Raw genomic sequence first — 25990 nt, forward strand, 5'->3', positions numbered from 1 at the left:
ATTGACATCAGTGTTTTATGTTGAAATAACAGTAGCTTGGGTCATGTAAACAAATAGCTTTACGTACGAAATGTTGATAACAGCCGTAACATCAGCAGCACAACCGGAAAGCTTATTCAGGTTTCTCTACCCAGTCAACAACTCAACTTAACTACACACATACACACACACTCACAACACAAACATTGACAGCTAGCCAGCTCTGCTAACTGCTGCTGTCTGTCAGTCAGTCGGTAGTAGAACAAGAAACGAACGCGACGCAAAAAACACACACAACAAATAATAGAAAAAAGAAAACTTAGAAAACTAAATATAATCGATATATTTATGTCTTAGCGAATAAAAAAATCGATTTTTATATTTGTATTATGATGTGCAAATAGATGTTGTGAAAAATTAACGAAAATAAATTTCGTAATTTTGTGTATATAGAAGAAAAAACAATTTAATGCAAGAAAATAGTTCCAAATAAAAACAACAACAATTCGTGAAAGCCATCTGGCCTGGCAGTCGCAGTCACAAGACCATAAAGAAAAAAATGAATTTTGGTGATAAACCCACACCTCCACTGCTGCTTTGACAACGTACAACAAAACGATACGAAGCGAACGAACAAATGAATGAGTACTGAGAGGAGAAATTCCCCCCCAAAACGCACACACACACACGCACATATTCCAGAGAGCAATACAAATTGCCCCCACAACACAAATGAGAGCATAAAAGCTTTCTCTGATTTTCACGTGCCTTTTTGTTTATTTTTGTTAAAAGAAAAAGTAAACAAAACAAATACTTGAAAGCTTTTGTTTATTTTTTCAATGAATGCCGGTTCTCTCTCTTTCTGATGTGGAAGAAAGCTTTATATTGTGATTTGTTGTTGTTTACCAAATAAAATAATAACCTGTTGCTGTTGTACATATTTGATGAAAGAGATGGAGAGATAGTGAACAAACACTGTAGAGAGAACAATAACAATTTGCACAATACCACCTTTGCCATTCAAAAACTTCAAAACTCAACCCTGTGATTTCCTTCGGGTTTTTGTTTGTGTCCTTCGTTCGTGCATTGGGGGAGGGAGTAATAATTGCATCCAACTACCCTAAAACGGAAACATGTGGTTCCTAATTTCCTTTTGTGTCTGTGCTGTGGGCTTTGCTTTGGCGGGACGTAAATGGGGTCGTTGGCTCTACTTGCGTTATGGCCGTTTTATACTGCCACGTTCTATGTTGGCAGCAAAAAATCGCTCACCCACCCCACCATTATCGCCATCGGTCATTAAGAATGATGAAACCATTGAGGGACTGCTCGATGAGAGTGGTGAAATGCATGAAACGGTAAGTGTTTAGAAGTGTTCGGCAGTTGACTGTAATTATTCTTACACCACTGTGATTCACAATTAGCCACCCACCCACGCTACTACAATTTATGGCGTTTCAGTATATTTTGACCGATAACAAATATTATAGGCGGCTATGAATGCATTGTTATCAAAACTTGAAAATCTTATCTAGAATTTTTAAAAACTTCTACCGTTTGTCTGTCTAGCTTTAATTTATTTTTTTCGATAACAATTTATCTTTTAAGTTGGTATGTGTCCCACATAAGCGGAAAAGAGTGAATGTGGCATTTCTTTTGTAACCTACAGTTCATTGTTAGGCTATCGATTGTTCACTAGAGCTTCTCTTCCTTATTGTAGAAAATTTTGATATAAACAGCTGATTGAATTCATACTTTATGTTTTATGATAATAAATGTTAACGCCATATTATTATGGTAAATCAAACTGACACATTTCCGGTTTCTCTTGTTTTGATTTAGTGTTGCCATTTAACATGAAAAAAGTTGAAAATAATTGGAAAAGAAATTTTGTGAAAATAATAAACAATATTGTAAACTCCAAACTGCTAGTGTGTAGGCCCTTTAATTGTTATATTGAGGTAACACCAAATAGGGATTTGTAATTCGATTCTGTACTTTTCAATTAGTCAACGATTTTAATAAGGTAGGCGTGTCGGCAGCAAAACTCGTATAAATACACTGCGTATCATAACTATAGACGCACCCTTAATTCAATTGGTATGTTAGTTGACAAATAAAATGGACCCATTAAGTTATTGTTCACAATAAAACGATCAAAAACGCATATTATTCAACAAAAATAATTAATTTATTCATGCACTTTCAAAAATTTAAAACAGAAAAATTTATTTTTTAAAACTTAAATAAAATAAAATAACTTTTATAAATAAGTTGATCACACTGCACAACATCTCGATAATCACTTCTTGGCAATAAAATAAATATAGACACGACGAGGCAAGATTCCACACATGTTCTAAGCGGAAATTTTAATATTTTTTGATTTTCAAAACCGGTTTCCCTTAGTGCAAGTTGTGTGCATAACAACATGGAAATGTCAAATAAAGCATTCGTGGCTATGCGCTAAGTGGCGGTTGATATCGTTATTTCAAAGGGTTAATAAGCCATTATTTGACATTTCCATGTTGCGTGAATTCAGAACAGCTGTTGATGCAATTAACTGTCAAAAATTTTGTAATTTAAAAAAAAAATTAAGAACGAAATTATAAATATAAAATCATCTGCCCATTTTTTATAAAAGTTATTTTATTTTATTTAAGTTTTAAAAAATAAATTTTTCTAATTTTGTAAAAGTGCGTCTATAGTTATGCAACACCAGCAATTTTGAAAGTGCAGAATTCGGCGAAACCATAAAGAATAAATTAATTATTTTTGTTGAATAATATGTGTTTTTGATCGTTTTATTGTGAACAATAACTTAATGGGTCCATTTTATTTGTCAACTAACATACCAATTGAATTAAGGGTGCGTCTATAGTTATGATACGCAGTGTAGTATTAATTTCTGACAAAGTTTTCCAGAAAAATAATATTTTTGTTACAGAACAAGCATTGCATTGAATTATTACTGTGATTCACACTATGTTTGCATTGTACCGGATTTCGTTAAACCAGTGGGTTTAAATTGCCAATTCAATTGTATGGCAAATAAATCCTTATGAAGTAGGTTTAGGTCAGGAGTTAATAAAAATTAAGATATGAGATGATTTATTTTAATAAATCGATCATTACTTATTAATTGTTATGTACATTAGAAAATTTTGACTGGTTAATCTCCACTATGAGGATTTATTTGACATTTATACATTGGAACAATTGACAATTTAAATACACTAGATCTACTAAATCCCGTACAATGTTAATATACTATTATAGTTGAAGCGCTACGTAAATACCCTGCACCAAAACAATTTATAATGAGTTAGATAAAATCTGAAAATCGGAGAACTTGCTAAAATACTGCCGTAACTGGTACAAACAGAACCGTTAAATATTAACTGTCACAGTTTAATATTAACGGACTCTGTGAACCAATCAATAACAATTTAACGTCTGTTTCTATTTTACTCCGATAAAATGGCACATGACATGCCTCATTTGCTGCAAATTTTCAGTATTCCCTCTACAAAATTTGAATATAACTGTCAGCTGATTCACATTTTTGTTTGTGTATATTCTCAATTTGTTGTTGTGTTTATTTTTGTTATTTTTCTCTACAATTTCACATACAACATGCAATTTTTGCATTCATTTCATGTCAAACAAAAAAAAAAATATTTCACAGTGTTATTGTTAAATGAATTAATGATTTTAAAGTTTAATTGTTTTTAATTTATTGTTAATTTAACTCGTCATTTTTTGTATATGGCTTATGAAAAACAAAATATTTTGCTCTCAATTTATTGTAAGAGACAAACAAGAGCAGAGAGAGATGGAGAACATGTTTTCTCCTAAAGTACTGTCATTATAAGGAGAAGCCATATGAATTTATATGCAACCCAGCGACCCATTTCCACATGACACAAATATGTCGTATGATCAAACTTATCGCCACAATTTGATATTAAATTATAGGTTTCCAAAATTTCACTTGAATTCTTTTCTGTCGAAGATAAAATCATGTCATTAAAATGTTCGTGATTTTGTTTTTTTTTCTATAATTTGCATTTAAACATTTTTAACCCATTAGAGTTGTCTATTGCTTCAAGTCATTTTTAAAATTACAACTTGACTTGTGGAATCTGTTTCCTTTAATGGGTTAAATATTTTATTTTTCTCGTTGCTAAGCTATAATTTCCTAATTTACTGTAATTTTTTGTAGCACATTTTAACAAATGTGCCATCAGGGAAATAGAAAAAATAAAATATTGAATACATTTTTTTTTGTATAAGTTGACAACAATTTTTCCCAGCTCATCCATGACATGTGGACATAGCACACAATATTCTAAATGATTTTTTTAATTCGTGTAATTTATCTCTAAGGAATGTTAGATTGAAAATGTTTAAACTGAGATGTCAATTATGTGAAAATGTGTACTTGTGTCAATATGTTACCCAAAAGGTGTTTGTATTATAAATCAACTATGCAAGATGTATGGTGGTGATATGATTTGGTTCGCTGATTTATTTGCGGTGCTTAAGGCATCTCACATTACGTCCACATACCTCAATAATAATTGCTACAAAACTTGCATTGTGAAAATGAGGTAATATTGGGTAATCCAATACAATGTTCTGTCAGAAATGTTCTCTCAGACGCCACAACTAGAACAGACAAACCGCATTTAGATGTTTGAAATAGAGATTGCAGCGCCAGAAATAATGTGATATTAATAGTTTTGTTGTTCATGCGTGAAAATTATTGTCATCACATTTGTACAGGAATTTAATTATAGCATCAATGAAAGGTATAATATCAATGTAAAAAAAATGATTAATCGTTACTACAACCAATAAGGGATTCGAAATGAGGTTTGGACATACGTCAGCTATTTTTTCTTTTTTTCTTAACATATTCGTCATCACATCCTTCCCAATAGTCAGTCACCTTGAATATAAACGTAAAATTTTATAATAACGGCAATCATTCTAAGACTACGTATAGACTAATAAATCCACTCGATCTCAAACGTCATTTCCCTAGTGTATACGTCACCATAATCATGTTCACAAACCCAGTGGATTATATTTGACGTGTGATCGAGTGGATTGCGTAAATCTAAACGTCTAAGTGGGCATACCTATTTGTCCCAATTATTGGTGACATAGATGTCATTGCATTCTTTAAGTTGTTGTAAATTGAGTTCATTTAAGCTATGCATATGAAATATCAATTTAATTCAATTATGGTTATATTTCCAAAATATTGTCGGCGCTATTTGACTGTACCCTTTCGTACAAAAACAATGTTGCATCTCATTAGTATCATGATTCCTAATAAACCCTGTCGCATGTTCATCGAAAATAAACACTGATTGAGACCTTAATCATGATCAAAAGTTATATGTAAACAATTATTAATCGTTATAACAAATCCACTGATGCATTGTAGGCTTCCCTAGTTCGTTTTATAATAGTGGCGTCTTAAGGCGAGTACACACTATTATGTGTTATTTGTTTTCGTTCCAAACCAGAGTTGTATTTCATTAGTACTGATATATAGACAATGAATTAAAATGAATCGAGATTTGATAAGATGTATTTTATTTTGATATGGAAAATAAATCAATATCATGCCTATTATATATGAAATGCGTGATCATAATTAGAGAATTTCGACTATACGTATTTTATTTTTATGTTATATTATATTTTTTATTTGCACGTGTATTTTTGCAGCCTATTCATAAATTATTATAACATTTGGTTTATAAATTAGGACAAATATATCATTTATAATGATAAAATAAAAATAAATACAAATATATTTTATTTTAATAAATCAGTTTTGACAATTATATTCTGTTAATGATGTTGTTTATCTTTGGCAGGTATTTTTTTAAGAAGATATGATAATAGTTGTATCATATATTATGGTTATCATAGGGCTATCTAAATTAATTTATTTTAATAAACGGAAATTATTTTCCCGATAATATATATTTAATTTGACACCTATTGATAATCGCTTAAATATTAAAGTATCTTAATCATTTTTATTAAATTTGTTATTCAACATTTAACAGGAAGCACCTCATCCAGGGTTTTTTTGTATTTTTTAAATCTGATTAGGCATATGTTAAGTTGTTTTACATCAATCGCGTTTTAATAAAGCAGTTTATTTTATATGTACAGTGGACATATTTTATCAACTGCTTTAATAAAACGTGCATCAATATCTCAAAATGTTAAATTGGAATATTTGAAACAAACACTTTCATGAGAATTCTCGGATTGTGATAATTATAAATAGTTTTGTAATTAAAATCCGTTTCGTAGTTGTGAAAACTACGTTTTTTTAACGTTTATGTGCGGTACACAACATCATTCCTATTACCCATTAAAACAACCTTTCGACCATTGTATGTGGTATTGAATTCATTGTTGAATTTTGTTGAAATTTCAGATAATATTTTTGTTTTATGAATTGAGAACAAAAAATATATCATTTATTAATAGACATTTGTTTATCAGTGAATACTCTTGCAAAAACAATAACTTTTTATTTTTCTTCTTGTTATAAATTAATTGGATGATTATGATCTGATTTTTTTTTGTCTTTTGTTTTGGTTTTGGACAAAACAAACAATTTAAAAGAATAAATTTTCCACGCATATTTCAATTATAAATTAATTTTTGTGAATAGAATTGATAAAAACCCCTATCTTAGAATAGGTGAATCGTAACGTTTACTAAAATTAGTATGCATTGAACATTCAAAAGAAATATTAAAAATAAAAAACCGCACAAAATAATTTAAATTTGAATTTATTTCAGCTCAAAAATTATCTAAATACTTAAAATTTAAAATTAAAATTAGCAATATTTTTTGCACAACAAAAATTAGTTTGTTTATGTTATTCGTCTATATAATGTGGTTATTTCGTCGAAATTATTTTAATCAGTCTTGGTAAACATTTAAATACAAAAGGCCGTAATTTGTTTGCACAATTTTATCGTTCCAGTTTTTTGGAAATCACATATTTTGTTTTCTATATTACATATAAAGTGTGTGTTTTTGCTTTTGTTTTCCCTGTTTACAATGCAAAAATTTGTTAAAATACGAAAAATGTATCATAAGATAAGTATGCAGGTATGATTTATCTCATAAAAATGTGATGTTATAGATAAGGAGATTGTTGTTTTTCTTCTATTGGTTGAAATTCGAATTATTTAACAGATATTTTTAGATTTAATCTTAAAATATGAACAGAACAAACTTATTTAGTTTTATGTATTATTATTTAGTCAACACGTGAATGTTTCAGTCAACACGTGGATGAAGTCAATGATAAACAACATGAAGGTATATTGTAAATAAGCTGAGTTCGGACGACATAAAAAAGGCATGTATTCTGTGATCTTATTCACTGATTTTATTCCCTAATTTATATCTCCCAGGGTTTTCATTTACTTTGACATAACCCATTGCACAATAAATAGGTTGTTTCCACGACAGAGGGATCTACGATCCGAAACGACCCAAGTCTTACTCGGCCAACGTCTGTCACCTCAGCCCATTGTGTAAAAGCTATAGGGCTGTTACAACAACAATAAGTAGGTACTCCATTAAACTGTCAAAGTGCATAGTTTCTACTTGAATTCGACGTGCAATGTTCAAGTATTCCATCACGACATAACCACTAAATGTAAACAATGAAACATTTTCCTTTTCATAATTTGCTCAAGTAATTTTCTTACTTACTTCGGTAAACCCTGCCGCAAGATTTTTTAAATTTGTATGATGCAATTCAAAAATTCAGCATGATAAAGGAAATACCCCCCCTTGAGCAGTTAAACATGATCAAAAGTTGTAGTGTAACCCACTTTAATTGTCGTTATGTACTAATCAGCTGATGTATTTCAGGGCTCTCTAGTTCGCTTTATTATAGTGCCAACTAAAGCGGCGTTCATACTATTATGTTTTTTGGCTTGAAAAAGCATTACCTTTGAAACAAATACTTTCTACCAATTTATCTACTTTCTATCAAACACACAAAACAGCTGATGTCTTTATTCATATGTCATAAAAAAAGTAGGGCACACTATATACGAAATTACATGTTGCCAATCGTTTTAATACGCGCCATTTTTCGTATGGGTAAATCACATTCAGAAATAAATTTTTTTTTCTTAATTTTAAACACATGGAATTAATACCTAATTATTGGAACATTTTTCAAAAATACATATGTAGGTCAATTAAGTTTCTAAAGTAAAAACAAACAGGTTTATGTCAAATATTTTATAAATTAATAATATTTATGTGACACATCGTTTAACATTTACAAATATACAATGCATTTAACACCCTTTCGCAAACCTGTTGTTTTGCATTACAAATGTCACAGTATGGTGATGGCGAACAACATTCGTTAAACGACATGTAAAATTGAGGTTATTGCACCTCTTTTGTTTGCGAAAAACGGCAGCAATAACAAAAACGTCAGTCAGCATTAAGAAAAAAACCAAAACAAATGCATCTTAATTCTATGGCAACTCATTAATCATAACAGCTCACTGTGTGTACCAGCACTTTGTTTATCTGTCAGTGGTAAAACCATAGAACAACCACCTATCGCTCAGGCCGGTACAAACCAATACACAACACGTAAATGCCATACTGTCAATGGGGGATACCTTGGAATACGCAAAAACCCCAACAACAGCAGCAAAACAAAAAAACGTGTTGTCTCTCTCTCAATGTGATTTATAAAATGGACGCGCTCATTTGAAAAAAAAAAAAACAACACAATTTCTAGTTAAGTCTGGCTCTCGATTTTTCCATACAAATTGTGGATGACGTTTCTGAGTAGAGAATACAAAAAAAAAACGAATAAAGAAGGAAAACCGGTATAAATATTTGCATCCAAAACAATAACAACAACCACAAAAGAAATGTGTATTTGTGGCAAGTAGATGGTTTAAACACTGTGGATGGTACGACATGCAGTGACAGGCAGGCAACACAGCAACCGCACAACTCACTCTCACTGTGTTTGTTTCTGTGTTATGTGCTGTTTAATTCCCATTGTCTGTCTGTCTGCCAGTCAACCTCTAAACACAGCTCACAACCAGTCCAGCAACAGTATGTTGGCAAACGCAAAACTTAACAGACGTGTTTGTGTTTTATTATTTCTTTAATAAATTCTTAATAATTTATTTTGTTGTTTACATGTTGTTGTTGTATTGTTGTGGCATTGTTTTAATTTGTGACATACCGGTTCAATTCATCACTTGTAGCTAAAGAGAGAACACTGCCCACTCGTTGACTCTCGTTCGCATTTAATAATCAATAATCGAACATATTAAACAACACACACCCTTTGTCAGTGTCAGCCAAGCGTCGTCACAACATATTGGTGAAATCCATCATCTGGCTGGGTGGCTGTTTGAAACATCGTGCAAATTATAAAAATAATATAACCAATTTAGAAACTGTGCTCATTCGAAGAGGAGGGGCTCATCATTTGTGATTCCAAAAACTAAACTGAAAAACCCACTCCGAAAAAAATTTTAAATAATTAATTTTCAATTTAAAGTCGTGAGTCGTTGAAAGGTGCTAAGTATTTAAACAAAGAGATCTGCATGAAAGATATGTGTGAATTATTATTAAACCCCGCCATGGAATGTGAGGTAAAGAGCAAATTATTGATTATGTATACCTACCTACTACAACAGTCTAAATATGTAAATGTGCATATCGTCCGCATATTTCTAAATCACGATTATCTATTTTGTTGTTCAATGTTATTTGTCTCACGTGGTACCGGCTGTGGGTGTGAAAAAGGATACCATAAGAAATTGTTGTTATTTTATTGATTTTTTATGTGGAAGGAAAAAACAGAGAATGGTTTTATTTGACATGACTAAAATAGTGGTACAAAATGTGTATGTTTCTATGACTAATATGACTGATGGCTAGGCCACCTTTAAAATGCTGCATTGATAGGTACATCGTTTAAACAGGTCTAATTTGTGGAATTAATTATGAAATCTGCGTAATTGTAATATTAGTTCCAAGATAAAATATCATTTTATTGCGCTATAATAAATCTGCAAAATCCTGCTAAATATGATGTGTGTCATAAAAATTAAATCTATTCTAAGGGTTAATCAGGTAGATTTTTTAAATATTACAAAAATCCCATCATAAAACGACCAATGAAGCAGATGTTATAAATATTAGTGTTTTAGTTCAGAAAATATTTAAAATAGAAACTTCGAAGTAATACAAAGGTTAGTTTGGACCATTTCCAAAAAGAAAAGCATTTTTATATTTAGCAGTAGACGATAATTTTAATATTTTTTTCTATTCTAGTAAAAGTAAAAGTATGTACAGTACCAATTTTGACATATAGAAAAACTCTAATAAGGGTTCTATAAATCGATTTGTAGAAAGGAATGAATGCTGGCAATCTTTAATTGAATTGTAAATACATTATTGCTCTGCTCATTTAATCAAATTATTTTCGATTTTCCTTTCATAAATTTGAAAACTTTTTTGTACAGGATCAGACCTTATATTTTAACTCATTGCCTACAGTGTCTATGTACGGCAGGCACTTTTCATTGTACCACCTCTATGAGGATTAATTTGACATATACGCAATGTATTTGACAATTTAAATCCACTGGATTTATAAATTACGTACAATGTAAATTAGTAGACAGAGTTCCACCGAATTAGACTAATCGGAAAGTTATATTTGGCCCACAATCTAGGTCAACAATAATTTTCCATTGAAATTCGTATCACGTCTTCTTCTTATTTTTTATAGAAAATATAGTCTTAATTAATAAATAAATTGTGCTAAGTTGTTATATTATTTCTTTTCGCAAGCTTTACCATTATTAGCTATTTGGTATCAATTAGCCAATCAAAATAATTAATGACCATGAATCATTAAGTATTTCTGGTTAAGACAAAATTTGAAGAATGACATAATAATTTCTGATTTTTGTCTTAATTTATGTAATTCTAAAAATAATCTACTATCGCTTTGGGAGACGCGGAAAATTTGTACACTATTTGCTTAACATCAAATTTGCATATTCGATATTTGTCTCTTTTTTTCTGAGTAATTATTTACTCTTAATATTAAGACTTCAACGTATTTCTAAAAATAACGTACGCTTTTCAATTCTGGTTAATTTTGGAACTCTATTTACATAATTGAATTGGCATATCTAAATTTGGATATTTGTACCATTGATTTAGAAATTATTTACTCTTGACATTAAGATTTGAAGGGATTTTTTTCGAGTAATCTTTCTATAAGAAGTTGAAAATATCATGAATATTTTCAATAGTTTGTGCATTGTATAAATGACACAATAAATAGGTATTCCATTTAGCGAAGCTGATGACTTGATTAACTGTCAAAGTGTTTAATTTCTACTTTAATTCGATGCGCAATGTTGCAGACTATGTCAAATATTATATGGAAAAATTTTACAGATAGTCGACAGTGTTGCCAACCTTTACAGATACAATGGTGGTTTGCACAAGAAATTCTTAAGTGTGGAACTAATAAGTAAGCAGTTTGACATTTCTTCAAAATATACACTGTTAGCACTGTTTCAATGAGTATTCTCTCTAAATTAATAAATATATCATATTTTATAACTTGTGTTATATATTTTCAAAGAAACTCATCCTTTTTTATGAGGAAATTAGGACGAAAATAAAATGCTCCTTCACTTAATTCATTGATTTCGAATAAAACTGATACTCACAACTGGATTTGATCCTCGAAACACTTAATTTTATTTTACAATCCAGCATTAACGTTTTTAACCTTAAAATCCAACAAATATTTGTTTGTTTTATATATTTTTTATAAATTTATATCAACAAAATACTATTACTGTCATTTAGTGTTTCGCTTTGTTTGCGAATAAAATCGGACACACAACAACAAAAACGTGACACGGTTAAATGTCGTTTTGTCTAGAGAATAAAAACGCTATTTTCACCATAATTTCATTTTATTTCCGTAACGGCGACGAACGAACGACAACGTCGGCGAATTTCACTTTCAGTTGTTGTTGTATTTGTTGTGTGACACTCATTGAACCTATTGTTAAATTAGGTTGGTATTTTTTTGCATTTGTTAATTATTGTAGTGGTTGTTGTTGCTGTCTAGGTTTGCAATGTTACAATGTATTGACAGTTGCGCTTTGTCATCACCATCGTCATTACATTAAATAAACTGAAAATTGACCCTCAAATGCAATGTGTTTATTACAGCAATTGTTTGAGGTGTAATTTTGATGGTGACAATAAAGATGATGATGATGATCATATTAAATTGATCTAGTTTGCAAACACATGTCATATTCGCCATGTGGTGGCATTCTGGATTTTTATGAATGGGTTTATTTAATAAGTCGTTATTATTTTTTGTTCAAATTCCAAAATTATTTCAAGTTTATTGTATTCTACAATACAATGTGTTCATAGATCACCTTAATTATTAATGTGAAATCATCAAATCTATCACATGATCAAACAAAATAAAAAAAATGCAATAACCCTTTTAAATTTGGAAACGATATGTGGCCATGCAATATTATTGTCTTGTGTAAACAGTGGTTATTGATGACGACCAAATTAGTCATTAGGTAATGTAGTAATATTTTATCACAATCAGCTGATTTGGAATTGAACATATATTGCGTTTGAGGAACTTATGTAACTTGTTAAGCATTTTGTCAGCTGTAAGTGAGGATGGGCCAAAATCTGTTCTCTTTAGTTATTATTACTAATTTTATAATTTTATATAATTTTCCAATTACCCTCCTTTTATTCAATAAAATCAGACAGCTTTCATCAAGTGGCATATATTAGTGGCCAACTGTCATTTTCTTAACAACGAATGCTGCAAATTGACAACTAGAAAATGAGACAAACTTGTTAAATGTTAACAGTTAGTTTTTTTTTTCTTACAGACACATTTGAAAATTATCTTCTTCGTTCATTTATATGAACGTTAATTTGTCTTTCCACTCAACAACTTTCACTCTAAATACTAACCTCTCTTAAGAAATTTTAAGACGCATTAAGCTAAATGATAAACAATCTCATATATAATTATAAAATTGCAATTTGATAATATGTCAATAGAAGAAGAAAAACAAAACGTTGGCGCCTTTTTCAGTTAATGTACATTTCATTTGTTTTTAATAAACAATTAGAATAAATCAAAGATGCGCATTTGTGGTATTTATATAAAAAATATTAGCAGAAGTATTAAAATCATTTCAAGTGTATTTTCTTTATAAATATAAACGACTTATTAAAATGTATGCCTAGATTAATTGTCGAGATAGTTTTATTAATATTTTAAAGTTGATGAAAATTTGGCAAGTGACCTTACCACTTCATAAAATAAATGACGGGGACTTGATATGCGTCCATATCATTATATTATTAGCACTGTTCGCACTCAACAATATTTATTGTGGGGTATTGAAAAATATATTAATTTGGGCTATCAGAATATTTTTAGCTAAAACTATAAGATAATGAATATGCATTAATATACAAATGAAATTTTTATTAAATTTTGTACTTCTGTTTTAATAATTATGGTAGTACAATGTTCAACCATAAAATGCAATAATATATATTTTAATTAATTGCGTTATTATTGAAATGTGTTATTATGACTTTTCACTGAATTGAACTTTGGCAAATACACTTTGTAAATAAAAAAATCACGTTTTGTTTCGCCTGTGTTTACATTCAACGAAATTTACATTTGTAAGTTGACTTTCTTAAATCATTAACAAATATTGTATCAAATTTAAAACGCATTTTATTTACCATAAATCAAAATTTTGTGTTTTCAAACCGCGATTTGTCAAACCATTCGATTTATAACTGATAAGATGCAATGGAAACGTGATTTATAATTAAATATTGATAACAAATCGTAATTATTTTCTATTTGACTTGATTTATAATTACATATTTACAAATCATTATTAATATAATTGTTGACTGATAATCTTTGGATGGATCGGAATTCTTTACCAGCTCTCTAGGCATTATTGTATACACATAATGCAAACTGCAACATGCAGTGGAAAATTACGACAATTATTTACTTATCGCTTAGTTCGGTGATGATAAGATGGTTTATTCTTTCTATTTGTTTATTTGCTTCGCACTTGTCAATTCTACTTACTATGTATATGCAAAAGTCAAGTGGTCAAATGCCAAGACATTACAAAACTGTTCACTTTTGCTTAATGGATATCTACTGAAAAGAAAAATAAATATATAAAACTGTTATACAAACTACTTTATGGGTATAAACAATCATGTAGGAAGATATTTTTAGAAATACGACATCAGAGTTTTTTATTTATTTATTTTTTTTTTCAAATCAGTAGTATACAGCCTTCTTGCATTACATGTCTATTGAAATGATGATGCGCCTGACTTGTGATTACATTTCAACCAATTAATTGGGGCTAAATATTGTATTTCGCGGTCGGTGTCATTATTGCTTATTGATATTTGAACGTTTGTAATGTGTTTGTGTCGTTTTGCCGGTAATTCGATGGTTGTCATGCATTTATAATAGGCAAATAATTTGTTGAGGAAGGTTTGTTTAAAACGGGGCTTTCGAAAATCCCACAATCCCTGCAATTCAAAACATTTGCTTATTTCCGGCTTTTGTTTCTGCCGATCAATTTTAGGCAATTCCGTTCAATTTTAGGATTCACTGAAAGGAAATTAGAAACTAGGTGTGTATAGTTCATAAAAGTTCACAAGCTTCGTTTATAAACTGAACTAATAAATAAATAAAAAAGAACGTTCAGATTAATTCCTCTGCATAAAACGATATTTCCAAAATGAAAATAATAAAATAAAAGACCAGCCAATTAGAAAAAAAAATCCTCTTTTAATGTTTTTTGCTATCTTTAACATTGAGTTTCAAGTTTTTAATTGTTTTGTAGACTAGTGTTTTAAGCCATTTATACACTGTATATGGGTTTTGTTTGTGCAGACCACGTCAAGAGTATCTTGAAACTTGACTCATCAGCATTACTGTTAATGAATGTTTCCGAGTATACATATATTAGTATTCGTACAATGAAGATGATTTTTAAAACTGGTTTTAGTGCGTTTTTGTATTCGTATTAAATAGAAGAACTTTAGACAGGTATACAAAGTCATTAATAACATAAGGTGTTTGTTATGGTTTCCTATAATGAAGAAGAAGTACAAAACAATCACTCCATATAGACTATACTTGTGTGCAAGTTGTATTAAGTGGGATTGTTATAAAAATGTTTTTATAATTCAAAACAATTTGAAATTCCTAAATTCTTCGGGTAGTTTTGACATTTTATTCCAAATTTCTATTACTTACCACGTTAAATTTCACATTTTTGACTTGAGGAAAGACAGCTGTTATTTCCTTTTTGACCTTATTAATAAGCCTTGTTTAATATAAACTCTGTTGATAGAGGGGTCTGGCCACACACTAATTTGTATCCATTTACCTTGACATTCTCCTTTGAAAGTGACTTTCCTGTCATCCCATTTCATTTTATTACACAATTTGTCTTATCTAATTGACATTGCATGAGATGTCTTAATATTTGAAATTGTTTTTGATTTAAATACAAAATTGAAACATCAATTTTATTAAAATTTGTTTTTATAGAAATGTTACATCTGGCATATTTTGACATACCAATAATTTATTCGGCACTCTACGTAGAATATAGTTACACTTTTTTTTTATATATAAACACACATTTATCTATATAATAATGGTGATGGCCATAACAACAACAATCTAGAAAAAAGTAACATAAAATTATATTGTAATAGCTCATGTTATTTTAAACGTTTATTTATTTATTTTTTTTTCAAAGTCAAAAATAAAATTTATGCAATTATTATTAAGCAAAATAAAACACTTGCATTTTTCTAGCTTAGAAATTTTGTTTGTAAGCTAAACTGGAAGATCGATGACGACGGGCGGCTTTGCTCAAAAATGGCGCCAGGAAAATTAAACAATAAATTATGGCAAAAGCCGAGTGTATGATATTAGCCATTAAACCTAGTCGACTAGCTAGTCTAACAACAATTACAACAACAACAAAAAGGAAATCATGTTTAATGTCACGAAAAAAAATCCATTCTAGACTAGAAGTTCCAACATCCGTGTTTGGATGTCTCCCCATCTGTTGTCTCGCTGCAAACTAACTGTCCATTTAAGTCCGTCACTCAGTTTGTCGTATATTCACGTCACTTTTTGTTTTTGTTTTAAACAACGTCTGTAAATGACGTCTATCTGTCTATTGAAAATCGATAAAAGTAAATGACAGAACCTTTGAACGTTAGTAAACTGTTTTTAATTGTTTTTTTCTTCAATGTTAAACAATTTGTTCTTATTAAATTGTTATAATTAATTTATTTAAAAAAAAAATAATAATAAATAATATAGAACATTTAAAATGTAGAGAATTTCTCCTTGGAAAGACCACAACAACAAACATGTGCTATTGTTAAGTTCGATTGGCCTTTTTTATTTAATAAACAATAATTGTTATTGTATTGGAAATAGCAGTAGATGTGTGTGAATATAGTGGCATCTGAAAATTAAAAAAAAAAATGTTTAATTTTTTTTTTTTGCTCGATAAACCTTGACATAGTTTTACGATTTGCACGTGCTGTATAAATTATTACATTTAAGGTTTGCTTTTAAAGTGAATAAAAAATGAAAAGATTTAATACACAAATCATGATTGTGATAGTAATGTAAATATGCTATAAGTTATGCGTATGGGCCACACGTCAATATTTCTATGATTTGTTTTTATTACTTCTCACTTACAGCAATATGAACATACATATATTACAAATATTTGGGATATATATATATATATATATATATATATGAACATCTTTCCTATTTATGCATTACCTTGATCCCCTTGATCCCATGAATATAACATCAATTAATTAACCTCATGACCCCATATCCGAAACAAAATCTAACAGCTGGTTTTTCAATATGATTTTTTAAACTATAATTGTTTAACAAATTGTCATCCAATATATTATACGCTATTGACCACCATAGTCACACACACACACACATAGACAGGACAAGTTTATGCTAATTAGCAAAATAAATATTTGACGTATGTACGGTTTTTTTTAAGTTGATCTAATTAATCTATTTCCTTAGGGGAGAGCATACATATTTACGTATCAACTATTGGAAACATGTGAAACTATTTAGTTTCCTACACTGATGATATTAGGTCTGTCTTCGACATTTTTTTAACTCAAGTTAAAATATGCCTATTGTCAAAATACAGGGTTATCCAGATAAAAATTTCCTGACAAACGTTTTGCAGAATATTTTTTAGTTTTTTTTTTCAGTAAAAAGCTTTGTCAAACAAACAGCTAACAGCTTTAAAATATTTATACGGTTCACGTGTTGTGTATATGAAGTATCGTCCGAACTCAGCTTAAGAAGGAAATTGTCAACATCTTTTCGATGAACTTAGGGACCAAACGAAATAGAATATTATTCTGCATGTTGTACATTGTCCACACGTTCTTTCTAAAGCCTCTCTTACAAACCCCTGCCGACCTAGAGGGCAACTTCCGTATGAAGCACGTACACAATTTTTTTTTACATATTTTGCGTATTAAAAACAATTCAGCAATTATTTGCTAATTTATAAAATACAATTTTCGTAGGAAAACTTGAAATTTAGTTACACGAATTTTCTCGATTTAAAAAATAATTGAAACATATCATAATTACAATGTTTAATTGCGGAAAAAAACTGAAGTATTAAAAAAAGTGGCAAAAAACAAAGCACTCTCTTTCTTCCCATTTGGGTCTAAATTTTCTTTCATGTGAAACATTGCGTGTTTGACTCCTAATTTCAACAACATAGTTTTTTTAATGACAGTCAGCTGATGTTTGTTTACATATGTATGTATACATACAGAATTGAATACATTAATTAATTATTGTATTAATTTGTGTGAAATTAAAATAAGAATAAATTGTTAACATAAAGGTGCATGCAAATATTATTTTTTCCTTGCTATGGTAGTGTACATTTACATTGTAATGGGTTTAATAATTCGAATATATATGTAAATTGCCAATACCATTGCATATAAATCAATAACGGCGGTAAAAAGTTCCAATGTAAATGTAGTTTTAGAATTTTTTGAAATAAAATTATTTGTAAACACATTTGTTTTTTTTTAAGTATGAATTCTGTGTTTTATATATTTTGAAAATAATGCGAAACAAATCACCGAGTGACAAGTCACCATTAAGTGTTAGTAATTAAACAAATCATGATGAAATAAACATAGTGTAAACATATTAGTCAACATTTTAGGTTAATTGACCACACAACCAATTTACAATGCAATATATAAATGATTTGATTAATATCGCACCTATCTATATTTGTGGATAACTCTTGATTATCTTAATAAAATAATTTTATGAACTCAATTTTTTTGTCTTCACCGATTAAAGATCAAAATCTAGTTTAGTATATTTTTAAATGTTAAATATAATAATTTCATCATTGCTATTTAAAGAATTAGACATATATATTAATCCGTAATTTGTTATTGTTATTTACGTCAAAGCCAAATAGCCCTCACTCAAGGTTGTTCTCTAGTGCTAAAATATAAAAAAGAAGCAAAAGTGATTTTGAACATTTACGATTTTTTTAAAAATCATACCACTAAAGAAATGGCTACTAGCCATTTTTAAAATAAATTTATAACTTCTCTTGGTAACAAATGAAAAAAAAGAAAAGTGGGAAATCAATTGGGAATTATTAGTCATTACTGCGACACACGTTTTTTGTTTTATTTGTTTTCATTTTTGTTTATTTGCGATAAAATATAAATAGAAAAATAAAATCACTACTGTAGATAATAAATAAATCTTAATTCATAACGAGTTTTTTCGTTATCATAGTTGATAATGTCAAAAGAAATTATTGAAACTTTGAACAAATGTTGCTTATTTCCCCACTTTTTTTAATTTTGCCTAATAATGTGGGCCAAGACAATTCGACCAGCAATCTATTGATTGTTTGAAGACATTAATTAATATTTTGCACTCGACATCATCATTATAATTGTCGTCGTGTCACCTTGTTGTTTATTTGACAACTGGTCAGTGTCCCCTTTCAACTTATCTCTCGTGAGATATCAGAGACAATTCACAACAAGGTTTTTTCGGATATTTTTTATAGCTGTTGCTACTACGCCTCTAGTTAATTTCTAGGGTGCCGGGTACATGCTAACTAAATCGTAATCTCTTCAATTTATTTATTTTGTTTTTTTTTTTTACATTAGTATGTGTGTTTAACTGCCTTTTTTCGCTATAAATATTTGAAATTATCATCTGAACGTTTCATTCAAACCAAGTTCAGTTAACAAAATGGTTAAGAATACATTTTTTGAAAGACGTCTGGAACGCCTGGCGCGTTACCGTGAACATTATTTACACCGAAAGAGTGTAAGTTTCGAGAAAAAAAAAATTGAATTAACAACAAATAATAATGACAAGTGGTTGGATAGTAGACAATAATTGATAAAATATCTTTTGAATAAAATGTAAAATATTTAAAAAGTGAATGAAATAAAAAACTTGGATTTAGAAAAAATTATCAAATCGATTAACAACGAAACTACAGTGGAAATGTGAACAAATTATAATAATAAAGACACTTATACTACGTTTACATTGTACTGCATTTCGTTAATCCAGTAGATTTAAAATGTCAATTCTTTTACATATATGTCAAATAAATCCTCATAAAGTAGGTTAACCCAGTAAAAAGTTCTAATGTGAATGCCGTTTAAAAGTACATTCTTTTGGAATCTTGCGTAATTTTATAATCAGATAAAATATGATAAAAAAATATTAGCATTTCGATTACATCAGTGGAAAGCAAAAGATACAGTTCTTAAAAGGAGTACACACCATCAGTTTGAACGGTCCGTTTTTTTATCAATTGCTGATTGTCCAATGGATGCCTTATAAATAATGGACATAAATGACACAGTATCAAACTAGCAGAATTTCAACCAAACTTTCCATGCAACAAAAGCTCCGTTCCAGAATTTTCAGGAATCTTGAACTAATCGAAATTGTTTTCTATATAACAATAGTGAACCTTATATAAAAATTCAGTTCTGTAGTACACACTATTCCACGCTAGTATATTTTAGTAAATTTTAACGATTTTTTTCTACATGCGCCTAGCCGCTTTTTTCTAAGATTAATTTCTGCAATATGGTTTATTTTACTAGTCCCCATTTGAGAGCACACGTGTTGTCACTTTTATCATCCATATGTATTTCCCATGACATAATCTCTAAACGAAACAACACCTTAATTTTTTCATAAATCAACATAATTTTTTTATCAAACAACTATAAATCAATTTACAATTGTATAACTTTTGCCTCTCATCATTTTCTTGGTTTTCAAATCAAAATTGTTCTTCCAATCAGCTGTTTTAAAGAAACACATTTATTTCAAAATAAAGAAAAAATACATATGTATGTAATTACATATCGTTTTGACACATTGAAATTTCCGTATGTTTCACACGACGAGTTCGAGGTTCTTATGCAAATAAAGTTATGTTCTGCACTTTGTAAATAACATACTGGGTAAATGCACCTTAAGCTTCTTGGAGGAAAAATCCCAAATATCAGAACATTTTCAATATAGGTTCATATTCCTGAACAACTTTGGTCTCAAATACCCAAAGCGACAATACTGATCCCTAAATAATATGCTAGACTCCAAAGACAGTAAAAAAATATATAAAATGTTATTAATTTTTTTAGATACATAAATCATTACAACATTTGAGATGAAACTATTTCCGCCTGACCATGTTTTTGTTTGGAAGTACGGTGTCTTTTATAGGAAGAATATCATTTACTAAGGCAATGTCAAAATTAATATCATCCAACTTATAGTGTAGGGTATACCAATTATAATCCTAGTCTACTGATACAATAACCCCAATACCCAATTACTCATTGACCAAGAAAATAACAACAAATTGCATTCACAAATCACCTGCCTTGCTGATATTTTTAACTAAGGGGCGGCTAATAACCCCCGGACTGATGGCAGGCATCAAATGCGTATCTCAATATGATTTTTGTTAGCATCTGTGTTTATAAATAAAAATGCAAATATTGACTTAATTTATTAGCAAATAAAAAAGTATAAAGTAATTATTAATTAGCCATTACATAAAAAGGAAATAACAAAAAACGTAAAAGCCGAAGCATCTACAATGCAAAGAAGTAAAATAAAAAACAAACACAACCAAGGAAATTATATAGAATTCAAAACAAAAGAAAAAAACTATTTCTAAAAAAACAACTTTAGTTAATTATATTGTACCTACATAACGGTATTAACTATTCCCATGACCACAGAACAGCAATAATCATTTGTCTAAAAAACACGTGGTCACGTTGGTCAGTTCTATTGGGGGCTTCCTCAATCGCACACACCACACACAAAAAGTCAACAAGTTAATGCAAGGGTCTTAATACAACTTATTTGTTATTAAAAAAAAAAAAACAAATAAATAAAACCAAAAACCCCACCTCATGCATCATTGTCATTCAAAACGTCATTTTCAGTTATCATTTAATCATCAGAAGCATTCTTTGTAAATATTAATTAAATTCTATGAAAATTTTAATAAAATGAATTGATTTTATATGATATTTACTATACTTTTAAGTTGTAGCTGTTTTTGGTTAACACACACAAAACACACAGATTTAAAAAAAAAACAAATTATCCATGTACTCACTCTACAACAAAGCTTGTTTTCAATATTTAGATTTAATATTTTTTTTTGATTTCAATTAATGAAATTTAAGATTGCCTGATCTGTATGTGCTATTATGTGTGCCAGCCAAAAGAAACTACACCAAACCCACAAAAAAGTTATCAAAAGCCTTTTTACAACACCCCCAAAAAGTTCCCACCCAACCTAGATTTGTTCTCAAATTGTTTTCTCTATACAGCACCCTTTCGAATTTAAATTCTTTTTTACGTTTTAGAAATGAAATTTTAATTGTGACACCTGTATACCTCCATAGGTTATTATTTTTCTATTTAGGCTAATGTATTATATTTATTATGTTTTGATATTCAATCCACCAACCACTTGTATTTAATAATAATACACATTGATATTGTTATTATTTTTTATTTATTTGTGTAATTTATTAAATGGTCTTTCATTTCCTTTATTTTTTAATTGTGTTAATTAATTGGGCTTGTTTTTCTTTGCTATTGCTGTAATACTAATTCGTGATTTTCTTTTCATTTCATCCCGTCCCATCTAACAGGTGCTGTCTATGAGCAATGATGATTATCGCAAATCATCAATATTCCAAACAGGATCATTTGATTTAGATTTCCCCATACCAGATCTAATTGGAACAACAGAGATTCTAACAGAAGAGCATCGGTAAGTTTTTAATTGAATTTTCTTTTTTTCAATATTCATTTATATTAATTAATTATTTTTTTCGTTTTATTCATTAGTGAAAAACTTTGTGGACATTTACCTGCACGCGCTGAAGGTTACTCCTGGTCATTGGCCTTTAGCACATCTCAACATGGATTCTCATTAAATTCATTATATCGTAAAATGCAGAGACTCGAAAGCCCCATACTTATAGTTATAGAAGACACAGAACACAATGTAAGTATATAAAATAAAAAAAGAATGTTTAGATTAATAAGAAAAAAACTTGTAAATAGGCTAAAAGGAAAACGATATTGTAATTTTGAGTACTCTAAACTTTTTTTAATTAATTTTTTTCTTATTGAAAAAGGTAATGACCCTACCGTCAGTTTTTCAAACCTCATTATTTTCCTATCGTCTCCGGTCTAACCACAAATCTAAAGTTTCGTCACATTGAATCGAGCACATTGCTTATAATATTCTTTACTGAAAGAACTCAGGGCCTCGAAACAACTTGGACTGTATATATTTGCCCATTTGTAACATGTTACTGGGCTGTTCATAACCATGAACTATTTCTATGGACTTTTACAATTTCTGAAAACAGCCTATCCTCCTATGTCGTTATATTTCTTCTTGCCTCTACGTTTTCCTTCCGCGTAACGGATGGGTTGACTATACAATAAGAAACCAGTTACGTTTTAAATATTGAAACAATGATGTATTGCCCTTCGTATAGTCTTTTCTTATTAAAACTTAAAAGGTATTGGGACGTTTATATTTTTTCAATTTTTACAGACAATGTTTTGAGCAGTTCCGTTTTTTATGATTTTAACGACTTTGTATCCCTTTTTAAAAGAAATGGATTTTTAAGGGTCCACATATCTTCTCCAACAATATTCAATAAATAATATGTCCAGATAACATCACCGATTAGATTTGAGGCCAATTGACAGATCTAAGATTCCAAAACAATATATTATTATGTTCCTAGAATTGTTATAACACCATTCAGCAGATTTGATTCCCCTCGGAATATATCAATAAAGAAAATTTACACTCTACACCATCACATAACAAAACTCTGTAGGTTTTCACGGAACATTGTATTTTTTTCATGTTTATTTTGTTGCCATAAAATGTATATGATGTTGATGATTTGTTATCATTTTACCGGTTACAACAATTTCCAGATAATGTAAAGGTAATTAAGTGATTATATCTGTGATCTTGTGCCACCTCAGTAATTTATGGCCAATATTTATTTTTAGAAAAAATAATAAATTTACTTGTCGCACGTTACGCTAACTCGTGTTATATAGACCCGTGAATGTGACACATCTTAACGGGCAAATATTGTAGATCATTTCCGAATAGGTTTGTGAGGGCGATATCTATGATTTTCCTCTGAAATAGTATACCCATAAAAAATATAGCTTGGTAGTACACTATGGCAACAGCATTTGAAATAATATTTTTATTGCAATTTATATACTAATAGTACATTTACATTGTACCGGATTAAGTTAACCCAGTGGGTTTATGTTGTCAATTTCCTTACATATTTGTCAAACAAATCCTCATAAGGATGGTTAACCCCTGTAAAAAGTTCTAATGTACATGTCGTTTAATTTTGTTCTTTGTTTATATTTACAGGTTTTTGGAGCTTTAACGTCATGTTCCCTGCACGTATCAGATCATTTTTATGGTACCGGCGAATCACTTCTGTATAAATTCAATCCCAGCTTTAAAGTATTCCATTGGACGGGTGAGAATTTATATTTCATCAAAGGCAACGTTGAAAGTTTGTCAATTGGTGCTGGAGAGTAAGTATTTGTTTTGTATTTTTTGCATTAAAAGCGCATTAATTGCTTTAATGCCTTTTTAAATTGAATTCTAATTGTTTTTTATTGTTTTCGGTTTTTTGTAGTGGTCGTTTTGGTCTGTGGCTTGATGGTGATTTAAATCAAGGTCGTTCACAATCCTGCAGTACATATGGCAATGAACCATTGGCGCCTCAAGAAGATTTTGTTATAAAAACACTCGAATGCTGGGCATTTGTTTAAGCAACTAATATAAACTAATAACAATAACTATTATTAACAACGTTATCTTCAAAGAACCCCTTCAAGAAGAAATTTCATTGTCTTTTTATGTGTGTGTGTCTTTGTATATGTGAAACAAGAAAACTACAAAACAAAACGCAAAGGATGATGATAATGCTGCTGGGTACACATGGTCATCATCTATTAAAGAACCACCAACCACCAAGTTGAATGAAACCCAACAACAGCAACAACTACAATACTACATCATTAAGTATCCTTTAACAAAAAAACTATGATAAAATAAAACAACAACTACTGCAACCAAACAACAGCAGCAGCGACAACATGAATATACACTGTCAACACTTTCATATACATACATACAAAGCAGACAGGACAAAAAAGGTGAAGAAACCCCCCAAAACAAGAGGAGAAGATGAAAATATGCCCTTCGCCCCTTTAAAAATAAATTATTGAATTGAAACAAATCTAAACAAAAAACTAAAACCTAAACAAACAAGGAAAACAAAAACAAATGATAATATTAATTTATATATAATAAAAACAAATACATATTTTTATATATATTCTTCTATAAAAGAAAATAAGCAAGCATATAGAATGTGCATATGAGAAGAGATGAGGAGGAGTGGAAGAAAATAATATTTAAATTAAATGCAAATTAGATTATAAAAATATAAATCCAACAAACTAATACGCTTTAAATGCGTTTTGTATTCAAAAAGAAAAACCAGATACATTACGATTGAAAGAAATACTAACATCAGAATTCAGTTGAAATTACAAAGAAAGAAACGACCATAATTTATTTGCTATTTCCTCCTCTCCCATTTCTCTTAATGATTTAATTCGAAACAAATCAAGAAAATTATTAATATCATTTAAATTATTGCCATCGTTGTCATCGTCATCATCATCATCATCGTCGTCGTTCCCATTAATATATCATCGTTATAAATTAATTAACCATCCATCGCAATTACTATTATTATTTAAATTTGCATACATCTACGCAATAAATTAAATGTGTTATTCATTACCTTTTCCCCTCACATTTATGATTTTATTATGATTTTCTTTATGCTTTTATTTTTGTGTCCTCCCTTACCCCTTAATATTTAAGTTTACCTTAATTAAGTTTATATTTAGACCTCAGAAAGAAGAGAAAAAAAACGATGTTTAAGTAAAAATAAAAAAACATATGTTAATTTAAAACATTTTTGAACGCCTAAATGCCTAGGCACAATACAATATCTACATATATAAAACCACAAACAAAAAACATAAATAAATAAATTATAATAAAACAAACAAAAACACACATATATATT

At 29.5% G+C, this 25990-nt stretch overlaps 1 protein-coding gene across 9 annotated transcripts in view; it reads left to right on the forward strand.

The window, feature by feature from the left end:
- The window catches only part of LOC133325253 (TLD domain-containing protein 2), a 98540-nt gene extending 73880 nt beyond the window's left edge, over nt 1–24660 (forward strand). For 6 of the 9 annotated variants that reach the window (XM_061534035.1, XM_061534042.1, XM_061534036.1 and 3 more), the window contains 4 exons: nt 22469–22590; nt 22668–22827; nt 24247–24416; nt 24521–24660. In XM_061534035.1, the coding sequence (XP_061390019.1) occupies nt 22469–22590; nt 22668–22827; nt 24247–24416; nt 24521–24656 (588 nt within the window). In that variant the 3' untranslated portion in view covers nt 24657–24660. Of the gene's footprint in view, nt 1–1104; nt 1335–9546; nt 9679–19449; nt 19590–22468; nt 22591–22667; nt 22828–24246; nt 24417–24520 lie in introns of those variants that run through there. The other 3 variants (XM_061534037.1, XM_061534041.1, XM_061534039.1) reach the window with 3 other exon arrangements.
- Nucleotides 24661–25990: the final 1330 nt, after the last annotated feature.

The sequence above is a fragment of the Musca vetustissima genome, unplaced genomic scaffold (assembly GCF_032173495.1).
Source record: "Musca vetustissima isolate MV318-11 ecotype Yass unplaced genomic scaffold, APGP_CSIRO_Mvet_v1 utg61267, whole genome shotgun sequence".
Classification (NCBI taxonomy): Eukaryota; Metazoa; Arthropoda; class Insecta; order Diptera; family Muscidae; genus Musca; species Musca vetustissima.